Source organism: Manacus candei, unplaced genomic scaffold, assembly GCF_025592945.1.
Source record: "Manacus candei isolate 608988 ecotype Guabito, Panama unplaced genomic scaffold, ASM2559294v1 h1tg000043l, whole genome shotgun sequence".
NCBI classification, from domain to species: domain Eukaryota; kingdom Metazoa; phylum Chordata; class Aves; order Passeriformes; family Pipridae; genus Manacus; species Manacus candei.
Window position 1 is genome coordinate 20,759,081 of NW_026138091.1, and position 14,115 is coordinate 20,773,195.

General features: G+C 41.7%; 1 protein-coding gene across 3 annotated transcripts in view; it reads left to right on the forward strand.

The window, feature by feature from the left end:
- The first annotated feature begins 355 nt into the window (after window positions 1-355).
- The window catches only part of MAPK12 (mitogen-activated protein kinase 12), a 38,429-nt gene continuing 24,669 nt past the window's right edge, over window positions 356-14,115 (forward strand). The window contains exons 1-3 of one of the 3 annotated variants that reach the window (XM_051795672.1): window positions 356-634; window positions 1,392-1,521; window positions 11,534-11,592. In XM_051795672.1, the coding sequence (XP_051651632.1) occupies window positions 519-634; window positions 1,392-1,521; window positions 11,534-11,592 (305 nt within the window). In that variant the 5' untranslated portion in view covers window positions 356-518. The remainder of the gene's footprint in view (window positions 635-1,391; window positions 1,522-11,533; window positions 11,593-14,115) is intronic. The other 2 variants (XM_051795670.1, XM_051795671.1) reach the window with 2 other exon arrangements.

Here is a 14,115-nt window from a genome sequence, read left to right on the forward strand (position 1 = left end):
GGGAGCCCCCAGCTGTTCACCCCAGTGCAGAGGCCATACAAAAGCTTGTTTTTGTACTCCCAGGTCTACCAGCTGCAGCCTCTCGTACTCCTTAACACTTTGATGCACCAGCCAGTAGCACCTCACCAGATCCTGATCATAAGCGTAAAACGGGCACCGGGTGAAAGGGGGGGAAGAGACGGCCGGGATGGGTTTGCTCCCTACTTCGAGGACTCGTGCAGCTAGCGAGAGCCTCACACCTGCCTCCCTGCCCGGGCAACCTCGGCCGCCGCCGGGACACCGCGCCGCCCGCTCTCAACCTCGGCAGAGCACAGCCCCAGGTGCCTGGGCTGGAGGGGAGGAAGGGCACAGCCGGTCCCGGTCGCGGCGGGAGTGATCCGAGGCGAGTGCGCGGGGCGGGGCGGTGCTGCTCGCCCAAGCCCAGCCCCTCTCCGCAGCCCGACTCGGCGGCGCTGGCCGCTCCCGCTCCCCCCGCCCGGGCTCTTTGTCGGCGGGTGCCGGTGGGGGCCCGCAGCGCCATGTCCTCCCCCAAGAACGGCTTCTACCGGCAGGAGATCACTAAGACCCTCTGGGAAGTGCGGGACCGCTACCGGGACCTGCAGCCGGTGGGGTCGGGCGCCTACGGAGCCGTCTGGTGAGCGGGGCGGCGGGGGTAGCCCTGGGACAGGCGGCGGGGGCGGTGGCCTCTGCCCCGGCCCGGGGGACGCGGCCCGGCCCGGCCCGTCCCTCTGGCGTGTGGCTCCCTGACAACTTTCCCCGGTTGTTGCGCCGGCCCCGGGCCGGCCCCGCCGGGCTGAGGGCCGGCCCCGCTGCTCACCTGGCCGCCCGGGCCGGGCTCTGCCGCCGGGGAGCGCGGCCCGTCGTGGGAACCGACAGGCGCTCTGGGCTCCGACCCGCGCGTGTTCTCGTCCCCGGAGCGAGCAGAGCCCCGGGCGCTGCCCCGGCCCTGCCCAGCCCTGCCCGGGGAGCGCTGTCCGCGGCTGCTGACCCTGGCCCGCGGCACCCCGGAGCGGCAGCGACCCCGAAGCCTGGGGTGTTGTAGCCCTTGGGGCGGGACGCCTGGTGTGGGTCAGTGTTGGTGGTTGGTTTGGGGGTTTGTGGGATTTTTTGTCTTTTTTTTACCTTTTTTTTTTCCCCCTCCCCAGATGTTCCTCTTTAAAGCTTTTGAAAACTTCTAAGTTTCATCATAGGGTCTGACAGCCTTTTAAACGAATGAAGCGAGACGGCTGCTGACGAGGTGCTTTGGGGAGGTGATCTCCCCCCACGGCACCGGGGGTTCCGAGCCAAGGGCCAGGCAGCACGGGGCAGAATGAAGCCTCTCCCCAGTGCCGGCCGGGTTTGCAGGCTTGCTTCGGTCCTCGCTCACAAAACTCTTTTCTTCTCCCTTAAAGCTCAGCCGTCGATGGAAGAAGTGGTACCAAAGTGGCCATTAAGAAATTGTACCGCCCGTTTCAGTCTGAACTCTTTGCCAAGCGAGCTTACCGAGAACTGCGTCTCTTGAAACACATGAAGCACGAAAACGTGAGTTAGGTCGTTAGCAGATATCCTTCCCCAAACCCGCAGTTTAAGCATCCTAAAAACAAAGAAAATATGTAGATTTGGACAGGGCGGATGTGTAGCTGGATGGAATTTGGGAATCTTTCAGCCTGTCTTTTGTTTGCCTGTCCTACAAACATCAGTTCACACAAAGTAGAATATCCTGTGGGAAACACCACTTAATTTCCATCTGGGAAAGATTGGGTGGGAAGGGTTAGGACCACAGGGCAATTTGTGCTCAGAGCTAGTGAGAGATTAAAGACCAGAAATTACAATCACCATCACTACATTCCTGTGAGGTGCAGGAGAATGTAGAGCATGGGTCTGTGTGTCTCAAGTTGCCAGCATATCTGTCTTGTTTTGGTTTTTATTTTTCTGAACTTGAATAAGATGCACACGTGTGTGCCTTTAAGAAAGGGGGAGGGGGGTTGTCTTTTTTTTATTGTTCATGAAGCATTTGAAGGTTTCGGGCTCATACTAATGTGAAACAGGAAAAGTTCAGGAATGACCAAACTGCTTTACTGGGAGGCAGAGAATAAGTTATAGAACTCTGCATGTAATTCCCATGTAACAGGAAAGAAGAATAGCTATAGAAAGAAGTGTTGAAAGTGTACTTGAGAGAAAGATACTTAGTCCCAATAGTGTTTAGTGGTTTAAGAAAATAAAAGAGAAAAAGTTTTTGTGGAGTCAAAGCATGGATTCTGTGTGAGAAGGGTCCCAGGGATGTGGGAGATTGGGAGCATGTGGGAGATTCAGAGCACCTTCACAGAAAACTGAGAGATTGAAAGAAATTATGAGAGAAACTGGTAATAACAAAAACTAGTCATTGCCATTTAACATTATAATTTTAATGTTGTGAGTACCAACGATATCTAGATTCATTTGAAGAATAATCTGTGGGATATCCTGACTGTCCAGAAAGAAAACAGAGCTTTCTGTAGGCTTAAGAACCTATCTACTTGTATCATTTTTATCTGAATCTTTTACTCTGATTACTTCAAAGTAACTGCCTCATAATCACTGCTATATATCTTAAAGAGTTAACGTTTGCAGGGAACTTCTGTCTCATGTGTGGGCTTTAATACTCTCAGCATTTTCTTTACTGAACATTTGGGAGCAGAGCAGCCTGTGCAGTTACCAAGCTCATAACTATGTCCAGAATTTTGAGATTATTTTTCTTCCATTTCCCAGAATAATCTGTTTGGTAGCATTTTCCACTCCTAGGAAGTTTGATGTGGTTGTATGCCCTTCAGGGTCTAGAAGAAAATGGTCACTGGGGAACATGAGCACAATCTATACAAGTTACAAGTCAATATTTGTGAAGGAAGGGAATTATTTACAGTCTTAAGAAACAGTTTGGGCCACAGAAAGAAGAGTCTGGTCTATGTACTAAGGAAAAGGTTTACCTTGAATAAACCATCTAGTCATTAGAGAACAAAGACTGAATAAATGAGCCTGCAGGGATTCACAGCAACATGGAGGCAGAGGCTGGCTACTCCACCCATCCACAATGAGACCGACATGGCTGTACAGCCCATCAAGGCAATATCTGTCCACCAACCCAGTCTCACATGCTTCTGTCAGTTGTGTTGCCCATGGTGAATTAGGAGCAGCAACAATGCCTCTTAGGACTTTTAGTCCCTGAGATGATCTCAGGATACTCCTTTAGCCATTCCACCCACCCAAAATTAAACCAGAATGGTAGTATTGCTCATCATCAGGATTTTCAACCCCACCCCTTTGGCCCACCACCACTGTGCCAGAGACCCTCATTTTACATATTTCATAGAATCATAGAACCGTAGAATGGTTTGATTGAAAGGGACCTGAAAGATCATCTACTTCCAACTCCCCTTGCCATGGGCAGGGACACCTTTCACTAGATCAGGTTGCTCAGAGCCCCATCCAACCTGACCTTGAACACTCCAGGGATGTAGCATCCACCAGTTCTCTGGACAGCATGTTCCAGTGCCTGACTGCCCTCGCAGGGAAGAATTTATTCTGAACACCTAATCTAAACCTACTCTCTTTCAGTGTTAAGACATTTCCCCTTGTCCTACTCAATACATGTTCTTGTAAGTAGTGTCCGTCTTTCTTGTTTCCATCAAAGGATGGATTTACAGGCAGAAGGCAAGGTCCTTTCCTGTTCACATCAGCAGTTCACACTGTGCTGTGCACACCTTTAATGATATGTACAGTAGTGGCAGGAGAGCTGCCTGTTTTCTATCATCACCATTGTCACTTCCATGAGTTGGACTATGGAGTTTTACATGGGCTCCACTCAGATGGGTGCCTATCTCTAATCCAAAATCTAATTCCTTATGACAGGAATTAGTAGAATAGAACAGTGATTGAAGAATCTTTCTTGATTTTTTTTTTTTTTGCTAACTAACATGTTATAGTATGCTTCTATAGATAGCAGTTATCTATCTTTCTGGCTGTACTATAAATACAAATTATTAAAAAATTTAATAAAACTGAATTTTTTTAAAGACTTCAGTAAAATAGCGATGCCACTGTTATCTCTGTCTTGGGTGTTAATAATCTAAGTATGTAGAGGATGTGGTATGTGATAGCCAGTCTAATGGTATTGCCACTATGGATTAGATTTGGAATAGTCTTCCAATGTCACATTAATCTGACAGTGCAAATCCTCATCTCACTTTTTTCCTACTTCAGCATATAAAATGTTTCAAGGTTCTGTTAACTTGATAGTTAAAATTACATCCAATTCTCTCTTCTTGTTGGTTTTTCTTTCAAAATTACTTCTGTAATCATGAGGAATTTGATGTTGGCTTTTATGAAAAGTGTGATATTTTGTTTGTTTCACTATGATTATCTCTCAATAGACCATCTCTGCCCTTCATAGCTTTCAGGGAAGTGTTGTGTTAAGCATGTAGCAATACATTATCATAATTTGTTTAACCTTATGCTGTATTCAGAATGATGGAAGAAATTGTAATGGTCTGACACATTGTGTTAAAAATAGCACCTCTGATCCTCCATTAAGGTAGCAGAAGATACCATTAAACCCGTACCACAGTGATATAATTCATTAGTGTGTTGTGCTTCAGTGAAGAAAAGGGAGGAAAACTTCTGCTTAGTAGCCTAGATGACCTCCATTATAGACCCTTTGAGGAATATGCTCATCTCTTTAATGTGGAAGGGTTGTAGGATGACCAGGAGTCCTCTAAAAGCAAATATAGGAGTCATTCTACTGAATTTTATTGGAATTGTATTTTGCTTTGTAAGGAAGCTAACTCACAGGTCAATTTGCTTGTCTGTTAAGACATTTTTCAGGAGAAGGTGATTGGTTGCTGGCATGACCATCTTTCATTAGACCTTTGCTCTCCCTAATGGTTCTCAAGTAAATGCAGTGAGGAATATTTCTATATAAACCGTGCAGACTTGATAGCATGGGACTTCTCATCAACACTTTGCAAACAAATCCGGAGGAGTAATGGTGTTGAGGGCTCAGGGACAGAGGCTGTGTATGAAGAGGACGAGACCTTGCTGTTAGGAGAAAAATCAGTCTGTAATGGCACTGATATCCATATTTTTTTTGGTAGGCCTTTTAATTCAAGAGGTTCTGAGATGTTTACCAAACTTTATAAGCTACTTCTACTACCAAGAAGCAGTCTAACCCAGATCAATTCCTAAGACACTGCCAAAAAGAAAAGTTCATTTCCAGTGATCCAGTTCACTCTGAAGCTGCATAAACAGCTGGCACAAGGGAGGGAATGGTATGAAAATGAGGAATAAACACAGCTAAGGCAGAATGAAGAAGGCATTTCTTGGGGTTGTTTTTCTCCTTCATTTAATCATGCTAGCTTGTAGTATTCATCCCACTACAGCCTTAGCAGCTCTTGATTATTTCTTTGATGTATGCTGAATCTTGTATAGAAGAACAGACTTTACCTTCAGAAAGTTTCTTTTTCTAGTAATACTGCTTTTGTTCCCTGTTTCTTTCCATTTTGAGTTCATTTAAAGGGAGGACCTTTAAGACATACCTATTATGGCTCTTAAAACCAAAAGCAGTGAGAATATGGCCAGCATGCTAACTTTGGCCCTGGCTTTAGCTCTCACCTATTTGCATAGCTCTGTATTTGTGTATTCTTCTGAAGTTAAGAGAGATGTTTGTGCATGCAAAGCTAAACCCAGGCAAGTAAGTAGAGGTGCAGGGCCTTTAGTTTTATTTGGCAAATAATTTTATTATGCATTTGGGCTGGAAGTGATACCTTAATACCCACTTCAGTTGAAACAACGGCAAGTTGCTTGTATTGGTCCAGCCCTGGTGCCTTTCTCACCTCCCAGTTTGCTAACAGAAGTTTTCAAGTCACCAGCAGGAGTGCAGAATAGCTGGTGAGGGGAGATGGCACTGGAAAGAGGAGGAAAAGAGCAGCAGCTCATGTCAGAACAGAGTGTGGATTTTAGCAAAGTGTGGTACGTGCATGTGTGTACATGTGTTTATACCTACATGTACATATAGGCACCCACGGGAATTCTGACGCAATTCTACCAATTAAATTCTGAATGTGTTTCTGGCATAAAATTTCTGACAAATGCCCGTTAAACATTTCTTGGGTCAGTTAATATTCTACAGATGTTTTCCCTTCCTGGAAACCCTGTGTGTAAGAGGCCGCTGCAGTATTTGTTCAAAGGTACTCTATATTATGCTCTCATTCATTGCTCTGAGTGGAAATTATTCTCTGGTGTATTCCCATATCTAAAGACCAGTGTGTGTTTTGCATTAAGAGAAGCATGTAGTTTTTTCCCCCTTTTGGAAGGAATTGGATATCCAACAGACACCAAATTGTCTGTCTCTCTACAGTTACATTTTTGAGGATGATGCACTTTTAGGTGGGCTGGTTTTTAATTCTTTATTTTGAAAAGAATTTTTACTTATACCTACACAGTGTAAACCAGGGGAATAATTGGTTCCAGAAAAAATAGTGGGTCACTCTATGTTCCTGCCTGAGAAAATCTTAAATCTGTCACCTTTTGCAGTTCGTCTAGCCTGACATAAGCATTAGAGGAGCAACAGCATCTGCAGTGTAGAGAATCAGACAAACAAGGGAGTTGCAGATGAGTGGTGACTTAACAGATGAGAGCTCACTGTGTTAGAAGAGGTTTCCTGCAGTAAGTCCTCCAGAACTGCACCAGCTAAAAATTCACATCCTTTGGGTACACATATACCAGTAAAGTGCAATTCAGGGATTCTGTCTGGAGATGGCAAATTTCTTTATGGGTCATTATGAAAGCAACAATACAGTTATAACTGGATAGTTTATTGCTATCAAAATTTTGGAAGGAAGAAACACTCCTGTCTGCTTCTCTGAAGGCTGAAAGCTTAGCACAGATAGGAAGATAACAGGACACTAGAGTCCTTTTATTTTGGTACTCAAAAGCCAATAAATCAGTGTAGGGGTATCTGTTGTAATTTCTGCTTATTTTCACAAACCTGGTGAAAAGGTGTTTTACATGGTTTTATGTGAAAAGGTGATAAGCAGGTGTTTTACGTGGGTTGGACTTCAGCTGATAGCCATTTATTTGCACCCTAGCCTTGGGTACTAATAAAGCAGACTGACTAGCTTATTTCATGAAATGAAAATAAGGAAAGCAGCACTGAAACCCAAACCTTCTCTTTGGTTTGCCATTCAATCTGGAGATAAAGATGAGTGTCTACAGGATTTGAACCTATCTGGTATTACATATGAGTCCTTTGAAAGAAGAGTGTACTGATGCTTGTGGGTACAGCTTGTGACTGCTGGTGTGCTGACTGGCAGGAGAAAAGGAAAGGAGGTCTTGGTCCATCAGGAAGAGTCTCTCATGTCATGTATCAGTAATCTGTGAAGAAAAGATGGTGACTGTGGTGCAAGCTTTGGCATGGATAGTTAAAATTTTAAAAAGTTTGAGAGTTCTTAATGTAGTAAAAGGATGCAGGTGCCCATGATGTAGAACACTGCAGGAACATGAAGTTGAAGCTAATCCTGCAGAAAATTTAATGCAGCTTAATACGTAGTACAGTGCACCCTAGCAAGGCTCTCTCTTAAATATCTACTTGCATGTGTAGCCTGAGTGCTAAAGCCACTCAACTTCACTGTGTTTTCGTGCATAAAATGCAAGAGAAAGCAGCACTTACTGTATGAGAGACATAACCTACATTGAGAGACATAACCTACCTTACTTATTAATTTATACAAGACTGGAGTCTTTTCTTGATGTAGTGCTCCTTACATCAGAAAATTTTGTTTGCAGAAATGTAGTGGCTGAGTCCTTGAATACAAGTAATCCAATGCATGAAAGTATGGGGGGACAGAGATGAGGAGCTCTTCGCCATTGCGCTATTGGAATAGTATTTGGAAAAGTAGGCAGCTGAGAAGGGAAGGGCAGAAACCACCTTACCAATGTATTGTTGTTTATTTGTTGACAGTAGTTAGAGTTGGTCAGGGTGGTCAGAGGACACACACATAAACACAGTAGGTTAAAGAAAGGCTGGAGATGCTGCCACCTGCCTCCCACTGTCTTCAAAGCAAATATATTGAGTAAAAGCATACCTGAGGAAAACAAGTTAGACCAGTAGGTAGGTAGCTTTGTGGTTTTGCATTTCAGGAACATGGAGCATCTCTCCTATGAAGAAAGGCTGAGAGGGTTGGAGTTGTTGAGCCTGGAGAAGAGGGGGTTCTGGGGAGACATAAGGAAGAAATTCTTTACTGTGAGGGTCGTGAGGCACTTGAACAGGTTGCCCAGGAAGTTCCATCCCTGGAAGTGTTCAACACCAGGTTGGATGGGGCTTTGAGCAACCTGATCTAGTGAAATGTGTCGTTGCCCATGCCAGGGAGTTAAAACTAAATGAGCTTTAACATCCCTTACAATCCAAACCGTTCTGTGATTCTGTGGGAGAGACACAGTATTATACCCTCTTCTGCAGACAAAAGCGAGTAAGATACTTCAGTGCAGACTGAAGAAATCCAGGTTATTTTTCAGTCAAATTTACAGTAGGAAATAAGGTGCATTTCTGTGGTCTTACTTATTTGAGAAATTGCTTTCTGGTAGAGTTAATGGGGGTAAAAATAAGACCCTGAAAAAACAGTGCTGCTGCTGGTTTCCACAAGTGCTTTTCATGCATTCGTTCCTCAGCTGGGCTTCCATCTCTGATGCTGTCAGTTACTGTGCTTATAAACACCAAAAATACATCAATAGAAGGTTTTGCAGGTATCTCTGTTATATTTCATATAGGTAACACTATGAGAAATTATTGATTCTTGTAATTGTTTATGGTGGCTTACTTTTGTGCTGGGACATTATCCTTAAGTATCATAAAGTTTCTTTACAAATACTGTCTTTGAGAGCATTTCAGACAGACACAGGATTTTCCATGATATCATAAAAGAGGGAGTTGCCTACTCTTTGTCCAGTTCTTCCCTTTTCCTGAATAAGTAGCTGCAGTTGTATCTTCCTCAGCGGATTTATTTTATCCTGTACCTCCTTGTGCTTAATATAGCTCCAGAAATCTCTGGTCTAAATGGAAATATAAATGACTCTGTTCCAGTATAGGAAAATAATCCCAAAACACAGCTATTAAATAAAGATCACTGAGGAAAAGGAAATGGGTCCTTTGCTTTTATTTTGGAATTGATTAACTATTGGTATGTCTTACCATTTTGGATACTAAAATCTATCTCAGGATTTTAAGAAAACTTGCTTTGTAAAGCAAGGAAAGAAGTCTTGTGAAATCCTCATCATGTTAAAAGTGCTTTCTGGTTCATTATTTAAAATTCCCTTCAGCAGGAGCTGAGCATTCATCTCAGTGGCATCCTTCACTGTAGAGGATTTGCAGCAGTGATAAGTTTGTATCCATAAGTTTGCAACCTTACCTCGGAAATAAAAGTGTATCAGGCACCATTAAGTAACTACTGGAAACTCTGTTTACTTGAGTGGATACACAGTAAGATGTTAGTGAACTTCATTAGTGTATTTGGGGGGTGTTTTGTTCTTTATGGAAACATATTCTTCATGCTCTTGTGTTTCACAGAGGATACCTCATAATGCCTTAGTGCACAGATGGATGTGATACAGCAGCCACGCTATTTTATCCTCTTCTGGGTCCCTTCTTTATATTGTGGTGTCCAAGTGTCTTTCACTGCTACATTCAGATGTGATGGGGGTTATTTTCTGATGAGGGCACAGAAATATCTGCTTAAGGAGAACAAGCAAGACTTCTGAGAAAATGGGGCTTGATAAGGAAAGATACATATTGGATAAGATTACTGCTAAAATGTTAACTTCCTTCTTTGCAATACCTAAATATGTGGAGAGAACACAACTTTTCTGGCTGTGTATGCTCTGTGTGTACGCATGCTGCCTCAGGAAATGCCCGTAGAGCTGCATTATGCTCTATTGTTGTCATGTACATCTTTGTAGTCCTGCTCCCCTCTTTTTTCTCCCTGCCTCCACAGAGAAATGGAAAACCTTATGTAAAATTGTCATAAAAAAAAAAAATGTTATTATAATGTTAGCACTAAAGATATTACTTCAAATAATAACTACATCCTCTGTGGGTTTAATTATTGTTTTATGGGAGTTATTCTTCTTTAATTGGTTTCATATAACAGTCCTCAGGAAAACATTATTAGCGACTATTTTCAGGGATATATGTGGTTACAAAGAAAGGGAGTTGTACTTTTCCGCCTTCATCTTTATTAGCTTTTCTGCCTTGTTCATCGTTATGACATTTTGATAATATCCAGGTTAACTGTAGTAGTTTGTCCTGAATGTGGAAAGACTAAAAATATGTGCAATAAGAATTTCATCACAGTTGGGATTTTTATTTAAAGCTTTGCTTTAATGAAATATAATAAAAGTTTTGCATTTCTTCCCTTCATTTCTGCTAATGCTTCTCTTTACTTTCACATTCTTTTTTATAAAGATATCTGTTTTGGACAATAGTTTTTGATGTATAATCTGATGTCAGTATGGCCATGGAGAAAGGGCTGAGCAAGATTATAAAGGTTGTTCATCTCTTAGCTTGCCTTCTAGCAAACCCCTGCACAACCTCACTGGCACAGCAGCCTGCACGATGAGCACTCTGGGGCTTGGGAGGCTTCCTCTGAGCAGACAGAAATGGTCATGAATTAGGGGCAGAAGCAGAAAAGAAGCACCTCTAAAAGTCTGTGCTGTTTAGGTACTGCCTGGATTAAGCAACATGTAAAACTGAAGTCTGGCTTTAGACAATTCCAACTACTTCTTTTGGAGCATTGAGTTCTGTATATTTAATTTTCTAGTATTTAATGGGTTTGAAAGAAGCATTGGCAGTCAGAGTAATGCACTTAGTCAGTTTGTATAGTTTGTCTGAAAACCATAGTAATAGGAAAATCTGTGGTGGAAAATCTGTTTTACTAGATTGTTATTTCTCTGTTGAGTGATGGAATGCTTTTGTTTGACAAAAAAAGCTCTTAAGGAAAACCTAAGGTATAAGCCACAGTAAATCATACAAAGTTCTTGCTAATTTATACCCCCTATAAAAGCAGTTTAGTTCTAGTTTTTTCTTCATACTCAATTATATATTGTAGTCTATGTACTAAATTACCCTGTTACTGAAATTAGATGATATTTAAAGTGTTATTCATTGATAAGCAGCAGGCCCAGGTAGGTGAAGAGCACTTATAGGTGCTTCATGTTAGGGACTGATTTGTCTGGTTTGTTTTCAACACTTCAGTAGTAAAAGTGCTAAGAATGCTGTCTCCCCTTACATAAAACTGTTAGCCTCTGAACTTTTTAGGTTTTGTATCACAGGGTCAAGAAGCCTGCAGAGTTATAAAATTTAACACATAACAAATCCTGGTGTTGCTAGGCACTACTTTAGGTATTCTTTCTGCCATGTTTACACCTGTAGCTAATGTTTGTGGAAAAGTTTTTGATTATATTTTTTCACTTATTAGATGATCCAGGATTTATTATGTTAAATCAGTTATTAATTTTTTTTCTGTCATTTTAGGTCATTGGAATATTGGATGTGTTCACACCAGATGTAACACTGGAGAAATTTAATGACTTGTAAGTTCTGAGTTGTTTGTATTTTGAAGCAGGGCATTGTTGCCTGTGTGTGAGGAAGGGTTGTTACTTTTTCAAACAGAGAATTTCAAAATTGTTGCTTCATGGACTTTTTTTTCTGAATTTCATCTTAATATGACTCTTACATGCAACTTCCAGATTGGTAGGCTGGGGGTTTCAGGGTGTTATTAGAACCAGTTTCCTGTCTTACAGGGTGTATACTTGTTTCAGCCCTTAGTAATTGGCAGTTTGGTGTATTTCCTAATCCACCTTTCAAGTATTGATTTTTTTACCCTAAGACCCAGGTTGCTCAAATGATAGGATAATTCTTAACCCAAACAGGTAGGCTGAAAGTGATGCCTACTACATTACACATCTCAGTGGGGTCTGTCCTAACTCAAGGATTAATTAAAAACTGCTGATGCTGCTAAATTTTTTAGTGATTATCTGCACTGTGCTCGGTTGTGCTCCCTGAATGTTTTCCCAGTCCAGTGGTCCAAACAGCAAGAGATACAGATTGCTTCTACCACATCTCCCTGACTTTTTAGCAGCATCTCAGACACAAGACGCGTAGCAAGTCTGCCATTTTACTTGTGGATCCTGCTGCAATTCTTATAAATTAGAGTCATTAGATAAACAGCACTCAGAAGTCCTGTTAGGCTTAGTGTAGATTTCCTGTAGAACTGTTCTGGATTTCATCTAATGTAGCTATGTTTCCAAAACAACCTTGCATATTTATATCTTAGCAAAGAAAGCTATCTGACAGAAAAATGTAGAAAATTAAGTACAGAAAACATAGAGCGTGTGTTCATATTGATCATTGAGCCAAAAGGAATGTTGTCCATATTGCCTATTGTGCTAGCATTTTATGTAACATATGTAATAGAATGCACATTTATGGATTAGCATTGAAGCACTGTGTTTTAAATGAGACCCTAAAATCATCTTCCAAATTTTGGAGGTGCAAGTCAAGTAGAAAAGATATTTTCATTACTGAAATTGCAACAAATGAGTCTATGGCAAAATTTGCTTTCAGGCCCATGGGCGAACTGTTAGAGGTGAGCCAGAGGTAAATGTGTGTACATTTAAAACAAAAGTGAAGAAGCAGCTTTTGTGACTAAAGGTTAAATAGGGCATTTGAGGGATACTCTCTTTTTGATGACTAGTCATGAGATGTTCGTGACTTCTTCTGTAATGATCAAATTCAAGTGGGTCTGTGTGTAGAAGCAGCAGAAACAAGATGTGTGGTTTCACAGAGCCAGTCACTAAGGTTGATCTTGTCTGACACTTGAGGTTTCTTAGCTGACTTCTAGTCCTCCTGTCTAAAGGCGAGCATGTTCCTCCTTAATCTGCCATTCTTCTCTCCTGCTCCTCTGCTCTACCAGTCAACAAAGATTGTATTAACAAAGATTGAAGGCAAAGTCTTGCTTACTTTATGAAGAAACAGTCCTTTCCCTGCTCATGTTTGCATTGAAATTCCTTCAGGTTTAAACGTTCGGTTTATTGAAATGGTGTACTGAATCAGAAGTGCATAAATCAATTTAAGTCCTTTTCTACCAACTGCTGTTCACCCCCTTCATTGCTATTCCTTGCATTGTCCATGCTTGTATCATACACATTGTGCTCCTTATTTTGTAAGAATTTGAGCTTTAAATGAAACTTACAGAAACATAAATGCATTAGGCATCAATTTCTCGTTGAAGTGAACTACTAATCTTGTGCCTAACCTCCTCAGATTATTCAAGGACTCCAACTGTGGATTGTAAATATATTTTTAATAATAATAAAAATAAGATTGCAAAGTTTTAAGTAATAGACAAAATGCTGAAAGTGAGTTTGTAGTGTTTGATCCCATTGTTGTCCTATTCCAATATGTTGTTTATAAATCATTACTCCAGTTTGAACTTTCAAACTCAAAAAGAAGTGGATTTTTCCTCTCTTACATTTTGGTTATTTTTCGACCCACCTAGACTTCTCTCTATTTGACTGTAAGAGATTTGAAGTCATCACTTTGTAAACATAGCAAATTGTGCATATGTAAAACTACAGTCTTATTTCTTCTTCTCTTCCTGCTCTTTACAGTGCCTAATGATTATATATTGGTTTAAACTTTGTCTATTCACACAAATCACAACCCTTAGCCCTGCACAGGACCATTCTCAGGAGTCACACCATGTGCCTGAGAGTATCAACCAAATGCTTCTTGAACTCTACCAGGCTTGGTGCTGTGACCACTTCCCTGGGGAGCCTGTTCCAGTGCCCAACCATCCTCTGGAACCTTTTTCTAATATCTAATCTATATCTCCCCTGAGACATTCCCTCAGTTCCTGTCACTGATCACCACAGAGATCAGAGTCTGCTCCTCCTCTTCTCCTCACAGGGAAGTTGTAGACTGCAATGAGGTCTCCCCTCAGTCTCCTCCAGGCTGAACAGACAGGAACATGAACAAAGAAGCTGAACTCCATTTTCAAAGGCACTTGGTTTGTTGATGGGAAACATTTTGTGTGTTATTCTGGGAGGGAGATA